At 40.5% G+C, this 16,362-nt stretch overlaps 1 protein-coding gene across 3 annotated transcripts in view; it reads right to left on the bottom strand.

The window, feature by feature from the left end:
• The window catches only part of dcp1b (decapping mRNA 1B), a 99,552-nt gene that overhangs the window by 70,444 nt on the left and 12,746 nt on the right, over window positions 1-16,362 (bottom strand). For 2 of the 3 annotated variants that reach the window (XM_078568252.1, XM_078568251.1), the window contains exon 2: window positions 12,871-12,911. The exons of the other annotated variant lie outside the window; for it this stretch is intronic. In XM_078568252.1, coding sequence (XP_078424378.1) covers window positions 12,871-12,911 — 41 coding nt within the window. The remainder of the gene's footprint in view (window positions 1-12,870; window positions 12,912-16,362) is intronic. 3 annotated transcript variants of the gene reach the window in all.

Raw genomic sequence — 16,362 nt, 5'->3', positions numbered from 1 at the left:
AGAAAAAAAACACTGCTGCATGGATTACATTTTCACGGCTGGAAAATATATTTTCTTAGCATTGCACATGGAGGGTTACCAAACCTCAGCATTGCGCCAGATATTCCTGGAGCAGTGCATTTCATGGCATTCCGTTACATAAATGTTTTTCTGCATCCTTCGGCTCACAAACATTTTGCATGTTAATTTGCTGGGAGTGCAAACTGGGAACAGCATGGTGAGGACAACAGGACATCTAGGACCTCAGTGGAACCAGCAAGGTATCTCCTTAACCAATTAACTTTAAGGGTCAAGAAAGAAACAGATCAGTTGAGGTGAATTGAAACACGTGAACTGAGAGTCAAATCAGGTATATGAAGAGAAATAGGAAGGAATTTTATGGCCACTCCCACCAGCAGGATTTTCCGGTCCCTGCTGAAGTCAACGGACTTTTAAACGGCTCACCACATTTTCCAGCCCTGCCCCTGCTGCGACGGGGCAGTAAAATTCTGCCCATAGATTATGAAAGATTTAACTAAGCTAAAAATGTCAGAAATAGAAAAACAAAATTAAAATATTAGTTTTAAATCTTGAACAACGTGCTACATGAATGAATGAGATTCTACAGCTTAATCTGTTTAATTATGGCCACAGGCCGATTGGTCTTGTATTAATGATTACCATGTTGCTAAAAATGCACTTGGGGTGTTAATTTACAGGCTTAAATTTGTGGTTGGTTTAACGTGCAAATTAATGAGTGAATCTATGGAGTTATTAAAAATGAAAATAGGCTAAGAGCAGGATTCTGTTCATGTAAAGCAATTGGCAGAATACCATAAATTCATGAGCAAGTTCTAAAGATATGCAACTCGTAGCTTTTCTCTCATTTCTCTCAACTTGTTGGCTGAGTTACCCATTAATGTGTGCCACTAACACAATGTTATATTTCCAGCAAGTTCCAGCCCATTATCTTTCAATAAAACCTTGTTTTCCAAACATTCAATCTCATTAAAACACTAGTTGGAATTTTTTTTAAAATTCATTCATTGACAAGGCCAGCATACATCGTTCTTGAAAAGATGGTGGTGAACGGCATTCTTGAACCACTGCAGTCCCTATGGTGCAAGTACACCCACAGTGTTGTCAGGGAGGGAGTGCCAGGATTTAGACCCAGCAACAGTGAAGGAACAGCAGCAATATATTTCCAAGTCAGGATGGTGAGTGGCTTGCAGGCAATGGTGTTCCCATGTATCTGCTGCCCTTGTCCTTCTAGATGGTATCAGTCGTGGGTTTGGAACGTGCTGCCTAAGGAGCCTTGATTTCTGCAGTGCATCTTGTAAATGGTACACACTGTTACCACTGTTTGTCAGTGGTGGAGGGAGTGAATGTTGTGGATGGGGTGCCAATCAAGCAGGCTGCTTTGTCCTGAATGGTGTCAAGCTTCTTGAATCTTGTTGGAGCTGCACTCTTCCAGCCAAGAGGAGAGTATCCCATCACACTCCTGACTTGTGCCTTGTAGATGGTGGACAGGCTTTGGAGAGTCAGGGGTGCGTTACTCACTGCAGGATTCCTAGCCTCTGACCTGAAGATGCTGAAGCTGTTCGTGTCCAAATGCAGCAAGACCTGGGCAATATCCAGGCTTGGGCTGATATTTGGCAAGTAACATTCACGCCGTGTCATTCAATGGCACTACCATCGCTGGATCCCCCACTATCAACATCCTGGAGGTTACCATTGACCAGAAACTGGTGCTTAACTGGCGATGGTGCTTAAGGCTGGCCTCAAAGAAAGCTGTCCACAAAGACCTAGCAATCTTTGTGGCATGGATTTCACCTTTCCTAATGTTAATTTGAATCTGCTGCCAAATCTAGGAGATCTCCAGGCGTTCAGTAACAGTGATGTCATTAAGCAGAGTAAGCAGCCAATCACAATGAAGTAGTCTCAAAGATAGCAAGTAAAATGCACCGATTATCCTTCACTTAGAAGTCTTACAGAGAGTGAAAAAAGGGACATATACATTAGAAGCAGAAATATCGTTAACCTCACGTTAACGACCTCACAACTAGCAGAATGCAAAAATTTGACTAACACAAACATAGGGTCAGAAAAGTTCTTCAATATCCTTACGACTTAGTACACAGTTAAGAACTCAGTTACTTCATTAAAAGCGCAACCTTTTCAGGGGTTTTTAATAGCGATATTACAAGTTCTTGTCAGTTCAGTTATTAGTAATTGATTGCAGTCTGCAGGACTTCAACAGCACACCATCTGGAGAAATGTATTATCACTGATAGCAACTTCTAGATTTCTGTGTTTAACTGTGTGTGTGTGAACACCAGAAGTTGGTGTAAATTTCAGAGCAATAATGCTGGACAACGCTGCCAGTTCTTGTCATCACCACTACAACGTCCGAACCAATATCTTATGTAAAACCTAGCATCAATACACTTTAACCTGATTGTAAGGAGCCATTCTTCTCAGCAATAAGAATAGAGTTGACGCTATAATTTTTGTACTTTAAATTTAATAAATTTCATCTGAATATCCAGACAATAAAGATTTATTGCAATCTATTGTTTTTTATATATATATATATTTTAGAGGATTGAATAGCATGTTGCAATAGACAAGTGTCTGGGTCCTGGTTGACAGATAACATGATGTTCCTCTATCTGCTGGCTATTATAGTAAGTACAATGTGAAATAAGTTTGAGCATGTCAATTCATTCGTGAGCAGGTCCAACCGAGCCTGCAGCACAGAACTGTCCCAACTTCAGGACAAATTTGTAATCTCGCTTAGACGGCTGGGATCAGGAATGAAAAACTGCTGCTGTGGGATGTGCTCATCTGAGGTTCAAGCAGAATATTAAAGAACTGTATTTGCATTTAGCTGTGCTATTTCTGCCATGAAGGAAGGACAGAAATTGGTAGTTTTATTCCCAGCACCAATATCTCTCAACTTGATGACCATATATAAAAAAACCATCAAATTTTCATTTGCTTTTAGGATCACATCAAGTTTACCTTACATATGCCAAATTAATTTATAACATAAATATTTTGTTCCTTTCCTTCTGAAAGTTTCTAACCTTTGTACTCCAGCTTCTTCTTATCCTTTATCAAATATATGTATGTATATATAATAAACAAGGCTTTCTAAATTGTGGTCTTCTCTAAAGCTCCCAAAAACCCATTATGCAATCAGATGTCAGGACATGTTGCTCAAAGATAATTATAACATTTTATATCATTTTTGAGCCACCTTAGGATCTGTGTCTTGCTGAATTACAGATAATGCTCTTTTGATTTTTTAAACAGCAGCACCTAGTTCAGTGTGCTGAGATGCAAACAGTATTTTCCATAGTTGTAACAATGGTATAACAAGTATTTATGCATATGAAAGAATGATGAGAAAGCTTAATTAATTTCCTGATGTCAAACATACTATAATAGTCAAAACTATTTTTTTTTAAATGTTCTCATGTGATGCTCCAGCAATACACTTCTATCAAGTACCAATCTTCAACCCAAGAAAGTAAACTAATGTCCCATCACACTTCAGGTAAACCCAAGTCAATTAGCAGATACATAGTTTCCACATTTTAAGAAATGCAATTTTAATTTGCAGGGAGTTAGATAAAATGCATTTGCGTTCAAATAAGGTCACTGATACTCTGATTTGCCAAACATTTTCATGAACCATTGCCCATTCTAATACTAAAACATCACGACTGCAGCAAAACAGAAGAGATTAAACTCATCATGTATTGTCTCCGTTATATGCTGCACAGAGTTTTACATATTCGTTCATATATTTGTTACCCAAAGAGAGGTGAGAATGTGGAACTTGCTACTTCAGAAACTAGTTAAGGGTAACAGTATGGATCCATTTAACGAGAAGCTGGATAGTATATGAGGGAGAAGGGAATGGAGGGTTATGCTGACAGACGAGAAAGGTTGAGAGGAGGCGAGTGGAGCATAAACGCCGTTGTGGACTGGCTGAGCTGAATGTTATGGGGAGGTGGTGGCATAATGGTAATGTTGCTGGGCTAGTGACCCAGAGGCCCAGCCTAATGCTCTGGGGTCAAGGGCTTGAATCCCACTATGTTAGCTGGTGGAACTGAAATTCAGTTAATAAATATGGAATTAAAAAGCTAGCCTTGGTATTGTGGCCATGAAACAATTGTCAATTATTGTAAAAACCCATCTGTTTCACTAATGCCCTTTCGGGAAGGAAATCTGCCTGTCTTCACCTGGTCTGGTCGACATGTGACTCCAGACCCACAGCAATGTGGTTGACTTTTAAATGCCCTCTGAATGGCTGAGCAAGCCACTCAATTGTATCAAACCGCTACAAAATCTACAAAAAGGAATGCAACGGGACGGATTACCCAGCATTGACCTAGGCACCAGAAACAACAACGGCAAACCCAGCACTGTTAACCTTGCAATGTCCATCTTATTAACATCTGGGGACTTATGCCAAAATTGGGAGAGCTGTCCCACAGATTAGTCAAGGAACAGCTTGACATAGTCATACTCATGGATTCATACCTTCCAGACAAGGTCCCAGACGCCACCATCATAATCTCTGAGTACATCTTATCCCATCAGAGGTGGCGGCACAGTGGTATACAGTCAGGAGGGAGTTGCCCTGGGGGTTCTCAAATTGACTCTGGGCCCCATGAAGTCTCATGGCATCAGGTGAAACATGGGCGAGGAAACCTCCTGCTGGTTACCACCTCCCGCACCCCCTCAGCTGATGAATCAGTACTCCTCCATGTTGAACGCCATTAGGAGGAAGCACTAAGGGTGGCGAGGGCACAGAATGGGTGAGACTTCAATGTCCATCATCAAGAGTGGCTCAGTAGCATCATGAGTGACGGAGCTGGCCGAGTCCTAAAGGACATAGCAGCTAGACTGGGTCTGCATCAGGCGGTGGGAACCAACAAGAGGGAAAAACCTACTTGACCTCATCCTCACCAATCTACCCGTCGCAGATGCATCCATGACAGTATTGGTAGGAGTGACCACCGCCCAGCCCTTGTGGAGACAAAGTCCCGTCTTCACATTGTGAATATCCTCCATCATGTTGTGTGGTACTACCACCATGCTAAATGGGATAGATTTCAACCGTATTTAGCAACTCAAAATTAGGCAAACATGAGGCGCTGTGGGCCATCAGCAGCAGAATAATATACCACCACATCCTGCAACCTCATGACCTGGCATATCGTCTACGCTACCATTACCATCAAGCCAAGGGGTCAACCCTGGTTCAATGAAGAGTGCAGGAGTGTATGCCAAAAGCAGCAACAAGCATACCTAGAGGTGTCAACCTGGTGAAACTACAACACAGGACGACTTGCATGCCAAACAGCAAAAGCAACATGAGATAGAGCCAAGCGATCCCAGAGCCAACGAATCAGGTTCAAGCACTGCAGTCCTGCCATATCGAGGCATGAATGGTGGTGAACAGTTAAACAACAAACAGGAGGTGGCTGCTCCACAAATATGCCCATCCTCAATCATAGGGGAGCCCAGCCCATCAGTGCAAAAGGCAAGGCTGAAGCATTCGCAACAATCTTCAGCCAGAAATGCTGAGTGGATAATCCAGCTCAGCCTCCTCCTGAGGTCCCCAGCATCACAGATGTCTGTCTTCAGCCAATTTGATTCACTCCAGGTGATAAAGAAATAGCTAAAGACACTAGACACTGCAAAGGGTATGGGCCCTGACAACATCCCAGCAATAGTATTGAGGTCCTGTGCTCCAGAACAAGCTGTGCTCTTAGCCAAGCTGTTTCAGTATAGCTACAGAACTGGCATCTACCCTACAACGTGGAAAATTGCCCAGGTACGTCCTGCCCACAAAAAGGACAAATACAACCCGGTCAATTACCACCCCATCAGTCTACTCTTGATCAAAGTGATGGAAGGAGTCATTGACAGTGCTACCAAATGGCACTTACTCAGCAATAACCTACTCACTGACGCTTAGTTTTTAGTTTAGGTTCCGTCAGGGCCACTCAGCTCCTAATCTCATTACAGCCTTAGCCCAGGCATGCACAAAAGAGGTGAACTCAAGATGTGAGGTGAGAGTGATTCCCCATCAGTCCATGTCCAAATGCAGAAAAACTTGGACAACATTCAGGCTTGGGCTGATAAGCAGTAAATATCATTTGCACCACACAAGTGACAGTCAATGGCCAACTCCAATAAGACAGAATCCATTAACATTAACATTAACCCAATATCAACATCCCAGGGGTTACCATTGACCAGAAACTAAGCTGGATCAGCCATATAATACTTTGGCTGCAAGAGCAGGTCAGAGGCTGAGAATTCTGTGCAGGGTAACTCATCTCCTGACTCCCCAAAGCCTGTCCACCATCTAGACGGCACAAGACAGGAGTATGATAGAATACTCTCCACTTGGCTGGATCAGTGCAGCTCCAACACTCAAGAAGTTCAACACCATCCAGGACAAAGCAGCCTGCTTGATTGGAACCCCATCCACCAACATTCACTCCCTCCACCACTGACGCACAGTGGCAGCAGCATGTACCACCTACAAGATGCACTTATCAAGGCTCCTTCAACAGCACCTTCTGAACCAGTGACCTGTATCACCTAGAACAAAGGTAGAAGATGCATGGGAATACCACCACCTGCAACCTCCCTCCAAGCCACACACCATCCTGACATGGAACTATATCGCTATTCTTTCACTGTTTATGGGTCAAACTCCTGGAACTGCCTCTCTAACAGCATTGTTGGCATACTTGCACCACATGGACTGCAGCGGTTCAAGGTGACGGCTCACCACTACCTTCTCAAGGTCAATTGGGGGTGGGCAATTAAAATCCTGGCTGAGTCAGCAACGCTGACACCCCATGAAAAAACAAAAAAAGTTAGATTATTAATTGTACATTGTGTTTAGCTATATACAGGTTGTGGGCATTAACTGATGATTCACCTGAATCCCTACAAATAGACAGAGTGAAACTGTGCTGGTTGTGATTCGGAGGTGTATACTTGCAAAATATAAAAGTGTTTCAAGGTTAGCTTCAGTTCTAAATCTTCATCAACTGGCTTTCTGGAATTGATTATGATAGCAAACAATGGTTGCCTAAAGGAGAAGAATGGAAGCTCAGACAATTTTTTTTTTAACGAACATACATACAAATTAGGAGGAGTAGGCCACCTGGCTCCTCGAGCCTGTTCTGCCATTCAATTAGATCATGGCTGATCTGATTGTAACCCAACTCCACATTCCCACCTAACCCCGACAACCTTTTACCCCTTGCTTATTGTTAGAACCATATCTACAAGAACTACATTTTCTTTTCAAATGTGGAAGGACATTGCATTATTTGGACACTTGGGACCTAACATGAATATTTTTGTTTTAGAATAAAGGTCATAAGCTCATCTTGGACTGAAGTAAGCTTGCCTTTTCCAAGAAATCACATGACGTCAGCTAAATGACCAGCATGGCAATTATGGAGAAAAACAATTTGTCTCTTTGAACTGCAGCCACTTTAATTGATGGGAAAAAACTGTTTTAATGGCAAAGGCCGAGTAATTTACTAGAAATCACCAACAGAAGAGCTTTATGCTTTGAACTTCTTGTTTTAAACCCAGCTGGGAATGAACTGAGAAGGGGAAAAGCTACCCAGCTCGCTCGCTCCTTGCTTTGCTTAAAATACAGGGTGATTATCAGTATCCAGCTAGGAATCTTCATCTCAATGGAACCCGTCTATATTTGGAAACCCGAGAGGCTAAGACGAGGAGGATTGATCAGGCTCTATTTTCCTCGATGTTGAAGCTCTGTTGGCGAGAATCTCCATGCATCTACAGGGACTAGTAACCCGTCCTTGCAAGAGGGAGCACCAGATCAATAGTGTCAAAACCCTGCGAGCTTCATTCTTTTTATAAAGATTTTTCTTCAACTGCCCATCTCTGCAGAGACCCTATTTGTTTGACCTATGCGTGTATGCGTGTGTGCGCGCGTATGCTGGGGGATTTTAAAAGGGATAGATAGATACACTTTCAGATTACAAATTGTGTTAACCAGTTCTTGCAACTTGTTTTTAAAAAAGTTTCATTTTATAATAAATCAATCATTCTAAGATCATTGAAAGAAGCCTGGTTAAAGTCTCTTTTAATCTGGGTCTAACATCAGCGAAGGTAAATAATTGTCTTTTTTGGTAAGTGAATTAAATATTTACATTAATTATATGACCTGTGGAGTAGTGGGGCTAGATAAACTGCACACTCCTCCCATCCTGGTCGTAACCTTATTAAGGATCAATCTACCTCTGCCTTAAAAATATTGAAAGACTCTGCTGCTACCGCCTTTTGAGGAAGAGAGTTCCAAAGACTCACGGCACTCTGAAAGAAAAACATTTCTCCTCACCTCTGTCTTAAATGAGTGACTCCTTATTTTTAAACAGTGACCCCTAGTTCTAGATTTTCCCACAAGAAGAAACACTCTCTCCACATCCACCCTGTTAAGACCCCTCAAGATCTTACATGTTTCAATCAAGTTGCCTCTTACTCTTCTAAACTTCAGTGAATACAAGCCTAGCCTGTCCAACATTTCCTCATTAGACAGCACTCCTATTCCAGGCATTAGTCTAGTAAACCTTCTTTGAACTGCATCCAATGCATTTACATCCTTCCTTAAATAAGGAGACCAGTACTGTACACAATACTCCAGATATGGTCTCACCAGTGCCCTGTATAATTGAAGCATAACCTCCCTACTTCTGTATTCAATTCCCCTCGCAATAAATGATAACATTCTATTCGCTTTCCTAATTACTTGCTATACCTGCATACCAGCCTTTTACGATTCATGCACTAGGACACCTAGATTCCTCTGCATTACAGAGCTCTGCAATCTCTCACCATGCTTCTTTTTTATTTTTCCTGCCAAAATGGACAAAACTACAATCCTTGTAGCCATTTGAAAAATTACAGAACGTAAATGTTAGGGCATGATGTTCTCAGAGTCTGAACTCTGTGACCCGTGGAAGAATAAACTGGATATGTGAACAGGGATTATGTCACCAACGAAGAGGAAACAAGGTAGGGCCTTGGCTTGGTCTCTTCCTACAAGGAATAAAATTAGAAGCAAAGTATTTTGTGAGTTGGATGCATGCCTGTCAGTTGGATACTGATGAAGATTTAGACATTGAAAGAAATTTACAAAATAATAACCCTGCTAAATGCCTAAGATGTATGGTTAGGCTTCGATATTTTTCGAAAAACAGATAGTCATTCTATGGAGAAATATATCCTGGACTTTATCAGATTGTATAAAAGGTTGATGAAATTCAATTTGGAAATCCCTAGGTCAGTATGAGCACTTAAATTGCTGTTTTATGCTAAAATGTCTCATATAGAGAAACTCCTGGTTCTAATTGGTGTTTGGTTCTCAGAGGGAAACCCTCTTGCATTACATGTCTGTTGCCATACAAAAATTCCTGGGGAAACAAACAATCATTTTTTTCAGTCTTCATGGAGCAATTGGGACATTCCACAGTAAAAAAAAAGAATGGAAGACTCAATGGTTGCCAGATTTTGAATTACCCAGGGTACAGGCATCAATACCATAACAGACAGGCAGAATGATGACAAAAGCACCTTTAGAAGATCAGGCTATTACAGAAGACAAAATTGGAACAGTAATAATTGGCCAATGAATCGCAGGACTGCCCAAGGAACAGTTAATAGGTGCTTCAAGTGCGATTCTCATGCAAGAACTGCCCAAAATTGCAAGGCAGGGTTTTCGAAATGACACATGACGCTCAGAACTCTTAAGGAAGAGGAGGAAGATAAAGAACAATCCGAACAAATTATACTGGTCACAAGGAGTTTAGTCCTGTGATGAATGTGTTAGTTCTTGACATGTTTAACTGTTCAGTGTTCAGAGTGCTTGCACTTCAACAGTATGCAAAACAGATTGATTAAAATGTTAAAAACAAAAAGCAAAAAGCTTATCCAGATTCACTAAGTAGTGAGGATTGACACAAGATTAAGGGACATAAAAGTACTACTTGCTTCAGATTTAGTAATGACAACACATTGAATTACAACTCTCTTTAGTGGCCTCAATGTAAAATAACTGGAGTAAGCCATTTTATTTGTACTAATGTAGACTCTAGCGAGATACCTATGCTGTTGAAGAAACTTTCAATGGAAAAGGCAAAAATTAAACTTGACATAGCACATGATAAAGCAATAAAGCAGAGAAGCACCTATTAACTGATAAAGCAATTACTTTTTGGAAAGTCATTGTATCTGAAGCTTACCCAGTCAGGACATTAACAAAACCTAAACAGAATTACCTGGAAAAACTCAGCAGGTCTGGCAGCATTGGCAGAGAAGAAAAGAGTTGACATTTCGAGTCCTCATGACCCTTCAACAGAACTGTTTTTGTTTTGGATTTCCAGCATCCGCAGTAGTTTTTTGTTATTAACAAAACCTGATGTTTCTCATTTAAGTGTTAGACAGGTATTAATAGCATCAGGTGTCGAGAATCACAGAGGGAAAGAACGCACATTGTCTTAAAGTTACACAGGCAATTTGCTCACCCTACTTGTCAGAGGTTAAAAATCTTGCTAAAAGATGTTGATGAAGAGTATACAAGGCTAACAGGAATTAATAAGACGTATGAAATCTGTAACGAGTATTGGAAGACACTGCCGCGTTCTAACATAACCCTTCCACTGGCACGTGGCTTTAACAAAGTGGTTGCCATAGATCTAAAGATATGAGACAAAGACAGAATTATTTTCATTTTACATTTTGTAGACAAAATAATTGAAAAATAGTTGGAACAAGGCCTCAGACACCAATGAAGTTTCTGACTGATAATGGAGCGGAATTTGCCAATGACAAGTTCAGAGGCATTTGTGAAAGCAAATATTATGGTCATGCTGAAAGTTCAAGTTGAGAACTGGCCTGGTATGGGCAATTAATGCAAAGAAATCACTCCAGATGGTTGGAGGGTTAGTCCCCATCAGTTAGTCTATGGGCAAAACCCCAAATTGTCTTCTGTGCTGTGCTCTTGAACGTCTGATAATTAGTTCTATTTTTTCCTGTACATTTGAATATTTTCCATGCAGGGAGGCCTGGTTCTCATCAAAGCTGAGGTCTCTGAGAAAATTCGGAGTTCTGAGGCATTCTGAGGCAACAGAGACAGAATTTAATTCAGGAGATTTCTATACCACAAAAAAAAGGGTTACAGGAAATGGAAAAGTCATGGTAATGGGTCATTATTTTAAGACACTACTTATCAAGCAGGGCAACCGAACTGTTAAGATCATTCCTCACGATTAATCGAATTCATTAGAAAATCTCGGATTCAGCTGATAGAAGCAAATCACACACCTTGTACCTCAAGCACTCATGTTTTGTGATGAAGTGCTGAGGAACAGAATATAGTAAATCAAGGCTGGGCAGTGGCAAAGTAAGTGATGACACACAGGACAGTGCTATCACATCCAAAGGCCAACTGCACACATTGAATACTCAGGTGACATATTCCAGAAAGATCTAGTGAATGGAGGGATGTGGCAATTGTAGGGTGTGCAGGAAAAGCTACTGGCAAAATTTAACATTGGTTAAATATTCACAATGAAGGCCAACAGTGAGATCCATGGACTGGCAGAATGGGATGTGTGTGGAGAGTAAGAAAGCACAATACAAGTACTGATAGTGGGTCTAGATGTGACTCAAGTCAAGAAACAATCACGTAGAGAAAGACCCTAAAATTCTGGAAGAGTTTAATCTCATAGTAGTTGTTACAACAGACAAAAGTGGAAGTAGAAGCCATAGCTTGAATATATTATGTAAATAAAAGGCCACAATACTGTCTCAGAAGAGAACTAGAACCATGAGTCCGCATGTTTGTGACATTTTGGTGGTTGCCAATAAGCTTGAAGATAAACTAAGTGCAATTAGATAGTTGGAGAGAATTTGGAGTTTATTCTGAGGTACCAGATAAAGGGCAACCAGCTTTGTCACACAGATTTCTACTGTAAACATCCTCGCCAATGGTACTTATAAGACTAAAGCAAGTCTAATTACTAGGGGCTTTGAAGAGTGTCTCGGTAATACAAGTGTTAGAGTGGGCACTTCCTCAGCTAGAAAAGTAATCTTAACTAACTTTTGAGCTGTTTTGATCATTAGTTCATGGAAGTGTAGTGTAGATCAATTAATATAAAAGCCATGTTTCTGCAGTGCAATTCCAAAGCTAGAAACTAATCCCAAGCCACATGAGTGGGCAGACAACTTCCTTCCAGGTCTCTGAAAGGCCATTCAAAATCTAAGAGCTAGGAGGTGCAACAAGTTTCAACTCTTGGAATAACCTGGCTTCCCTTAATATTTCACTGCACAGCCATCAGCAAAGCTTGCTGTTTAACAAAACTGAAGGCATACAGGAAAATTGTACCGTTGTTGAGCACACCATTTGAAACATCTTACGACTCAACATATAACAAATTTGTATAAAAGTAGAAAATTGGCATATGGCCTAGGCATGGAAGTTACTCCATAGGCACACCCAGAAGTTAACCACAAACGCACCCATTCCAGGATGTCAAGTTACACTCAAATTTACTGCCAATCCCATTAGAATACAAACATTCAACCAACACAAATGGGGTAAACAATTGGGGCCCACCATACATTTCTCTTTTTCACTCCACAGACTGGAACATAAAGCTTGACACCCCAAGTGCAGTACTGAATGAGTATCGCACAGTTGGAGGTCTCTGGGCACAAATACAGAGGACATTCAAGGTCAAGTAATTCAGACATTTAGTGCAAAAAATTGAACGTCACACGTAAATAAGATTATGTCCTACTGATTGTCCATACCTTGCATAAACAAATAAGGTCCCTTCGACGTCAGTCTTCTCCTGTGATTAAAAAGGAAAATTCATACAGCCTTTAATATTTATGAAAGTCATGCATCGTATGGTACAGGAAATTAGCGGAAACTCAGTATAAATGAAAGTGCGTGACAAATCTCAATTAAAAATTAAGATGCAGCATTATATTTTGAAAAACTATCTGAAGGTTTCTGTACTAGCGTAGATATACCTGCGTATCTCAGTCAGACCATTATGGGGATAGAGCAAATGTACTGAATGCCAAAAGACAACTAAACTCCATATTTCATATTAAACAACTCAAGTATTAATGACAGAAAAGCTCAAGAACAAAAGGCAGCATAATATAAATAAAGTTCATTTAAGATTTAGAATCAGCACAGTAGAGGCCTGGGAGTAGGTCATCCATCCACCTTTTCCAAATTGGGAAATGGTATAATTCTGCATGATCTTGGTTAAGGCTTAAAAATAAAAAAAAGTGAAGTTTTTTTTTAAAAGACTGATTGAAAGTTTGTAATACAAACTTCAATTTTTAAAAATGGCTTATATTTGTGCTCTGAGTGTACGCAATGCCAATTAAATTATGTCTTCCAAAGTGAATACTATCCATGAGAAGAGCTCATACGGTTCTCAATAGTTTGTCAGCCATTCGGCATCACTGCAGTTTATGCAGCCACATAAGACGAACACAGCCTTGTTAAAATTGAGACTGATGTTTTATTCCACTACAAGCTTGGAACAGTAAGATTCTACCAAATGTGACCTATTAGTGAAGTAATTTACAAAAAACTGCAGTTATGGGGAATCTGAAACAAAACTCCGCAAATCAGGCATATTTGTGAAGAGAACAGAAATTCACCTTTCAAGTGTGGACCCTTCATCAGAGCAGTTCAAGTGTGTTACAGACCAATTGGCACAGACCAATTTCACCCCCAATATGCTTATTTTCTTTTAAATTTTGATGAAAATCATAGTAGCACTTCAAGTGTGACACACATAAATGCAGGTTTGATCTCTTATTGATCATGAACTGAACCAGAGACATATCAAACAGGAAGAGGCCAGCCAGAGGCTGTAGCACTCTTTCAGCATGTAGGGGAAAGGGAATTCATGAGCATGAGACTCATTTGGGCGGTACTTAGAAAGACACACAGTCTACTACTGACAGTTGCTCTTAGCAGCAAAAGCATGGTAAATCTATAAATTAAATAGATAATAAGAAAACGGTGTAAATCACAATTCTGAAGAATGGAGATCACAGTCAAGATAAGTAGTACGATCTTTCATGCACTGTTCTGTAATTTGCAAGAATGAAATGCAGCTGTTACTAATGATTCTGCTATTTTCTATCTCCAACTCCTCTAGATCCATCTTTTATTTCACTACTTGTCTCATTTGCACCCCGTTTTATCATATACCATCTTCCCCTGTGTTTTGGTTCGGTGTGTTCTGTGCACCAAAGTGAGAATAAAGCTAAATTCCTTCTTGCCTCTAAAAAGTCATGCTCCAAAAATAATAATCTTGTGCATTAAGCACTAAAAGCTTAAACAGAAAATAACTATGGTCTTTTAATTTTAAATGACTAGAAGAATACCATAATTAATATTTAGTTCTTCACTCAGTGCATTTAATATTAGTACATTTTCATGCTTTATGCATTTAGTTCTGTGGACTGCCACTATAAACTACACAAACTTTGCACAGAAATTTTATCAACCTATAAAGTATTAAATTCTCAGTTCTATACATGTTGTATTATCTAGAAGACAGGTAAAATGTATATTTGTCCTCCATTGCAATATTCCAATGAACAACAGAAACTAACATGGTGCAAGGAATTAACTGTGCACATAACATGGAGAAAAGAGCTATTACCAGCAGAAATCTTATTTGCAGTACTTATAGCATGGGTTTTATCTAGTTCTTCACCAATGCATTGTAATGAAAGTACTTAGCAAAACTTCTTGAAGCTTATCATGATGCAAACGAGGATCTTTATGCAAACCAATTAGTTTCATCAAATGGCCATAGACCTTAAGAATTGTAATATTTTAAGCATTCTTTGCATCTCTGAACCAGATCAGCATAAATTAACTAAAACAAAATATGCTGCTGCTAGAAATATTTAATTAAAACAGAAAATTCTGCAAATACTCAGCAGGTCAGGCAGCATCTGTGGTGAGAAAAAGAGAGTTAATGGCCGGAATCTTCCAGCAGCCCACCCTCGACCCTCCACCTCCACCCTGCAGTGGGGCCGGTGAGCCAATGAAATCTCCACTCACATTGGCAGGACTGGAAGATCCCGTTGGCCTGAGAGGCTGGAAAATGCCAGCCAATGTTTTGGGGCAATAGCCTTTTTATTAGAACAGGAGAAATTTAAACAGGTTTCAAGCAAGTGCAGAATGCAGTGGAAGCTGGGAAGGGAGAAAAAAAGGTCTGTGATAGGGTGGAGGGCAGGAGAGGTTAAATGACAAAAGGGATAATGGTGTAAGATAAAAGAGGGTGCTAGTGGGACAAGTAAAGAAACAAAAGATGGATCTAGAGGAGGTGCAAATGGCAATAGCAGAATTATTATTAACAGCTGTTGTCAGAAAAAAATAGGAGCTGCGATTATGATCTGAAATTTCTGAACTCAGAATGCTGAGTCTGGAAGTATGTAAAATGCCCAATAGAACAATAAGATGCTGTTCCTCAAACATCTGTTGAGTTTCATTAGAACAGTGTGCAGGGGATGGAGGACAGGGTTCACAGTGGGTTGGGGCAAAGATTTAAAATGACAAGTAACTCTTTCGAGTTATCAACAGATCGCATGTAACTCTTTCAAGTACATTCACAGTTCTTGGTTTTCCGGGAGTGGGACATGAACCCACAACCTTCTGATTCAAAGGCGAGGGTGCTATGAACTGAGCCACAGCTGACACCTCCATAAAATGACAAGCAACTCTTTCGAGTTATCAACAGATCGCATGTAACTCTTTCGAGTACATTCACAGTTCTTGGTTTCCGGGAGTGGGAAATGAACCCACAACCTTCTGATTCAAAGGCGAGGGTGCTATGAACTGAGCCACAGCTGACACCTCCATAAAATGACAAGTAACTCTTTCGAGTTATCAACAGTCACAGATTGTAACTCTTTCGAGTACATTCACAGTTCTTGGTTTCCGGGAGTGGGACATGAACCCACAACCTTCTGATTCAAAGGCGAGGGTGCTATGAACTGAGCCACAGCTGACACCTCCATAAAATGACAAGTAACTCTTTCGAGTTATCAACAGATCGCATGTAACTCTTTCGAGTACATTCACAGTTCTTGGTTTCCGGGAGTGGGACATGAACCCACAACCCTCTGATTCAAAGGCGAGGGTGCTATGAACTGAGCCACAGCTGACAGCTCCATAAAATGACAAGTAACTGGAAGCTCAGGATCATGCTTGCCAATTGAACGCAGGTGTTCCACCAAGTGATCGTCCAGTCTGCA

The sequence above is a fragment of the Cetorhinus maximus genome, chromosome 22 (assembly GCF_964194155.1).
Source record: "Cetorhinus maximus chromosome 22, sCetMax3.hap1.1, whole genome shotgun sequence".
Taxonomy (NCBI): domain Eukaryota; kingdom Metazoa; phylum Chordata; class Chondrichthyes; order Lamniformes; family Cetorhinidae; genus Cetorhinus; species Cetorhinus maximus.
The sequence above is the reverse complement of the archived record's forward strand: the minus strand, read 5'-3'. Positions and strand labels throughout refer to the sequence as shown.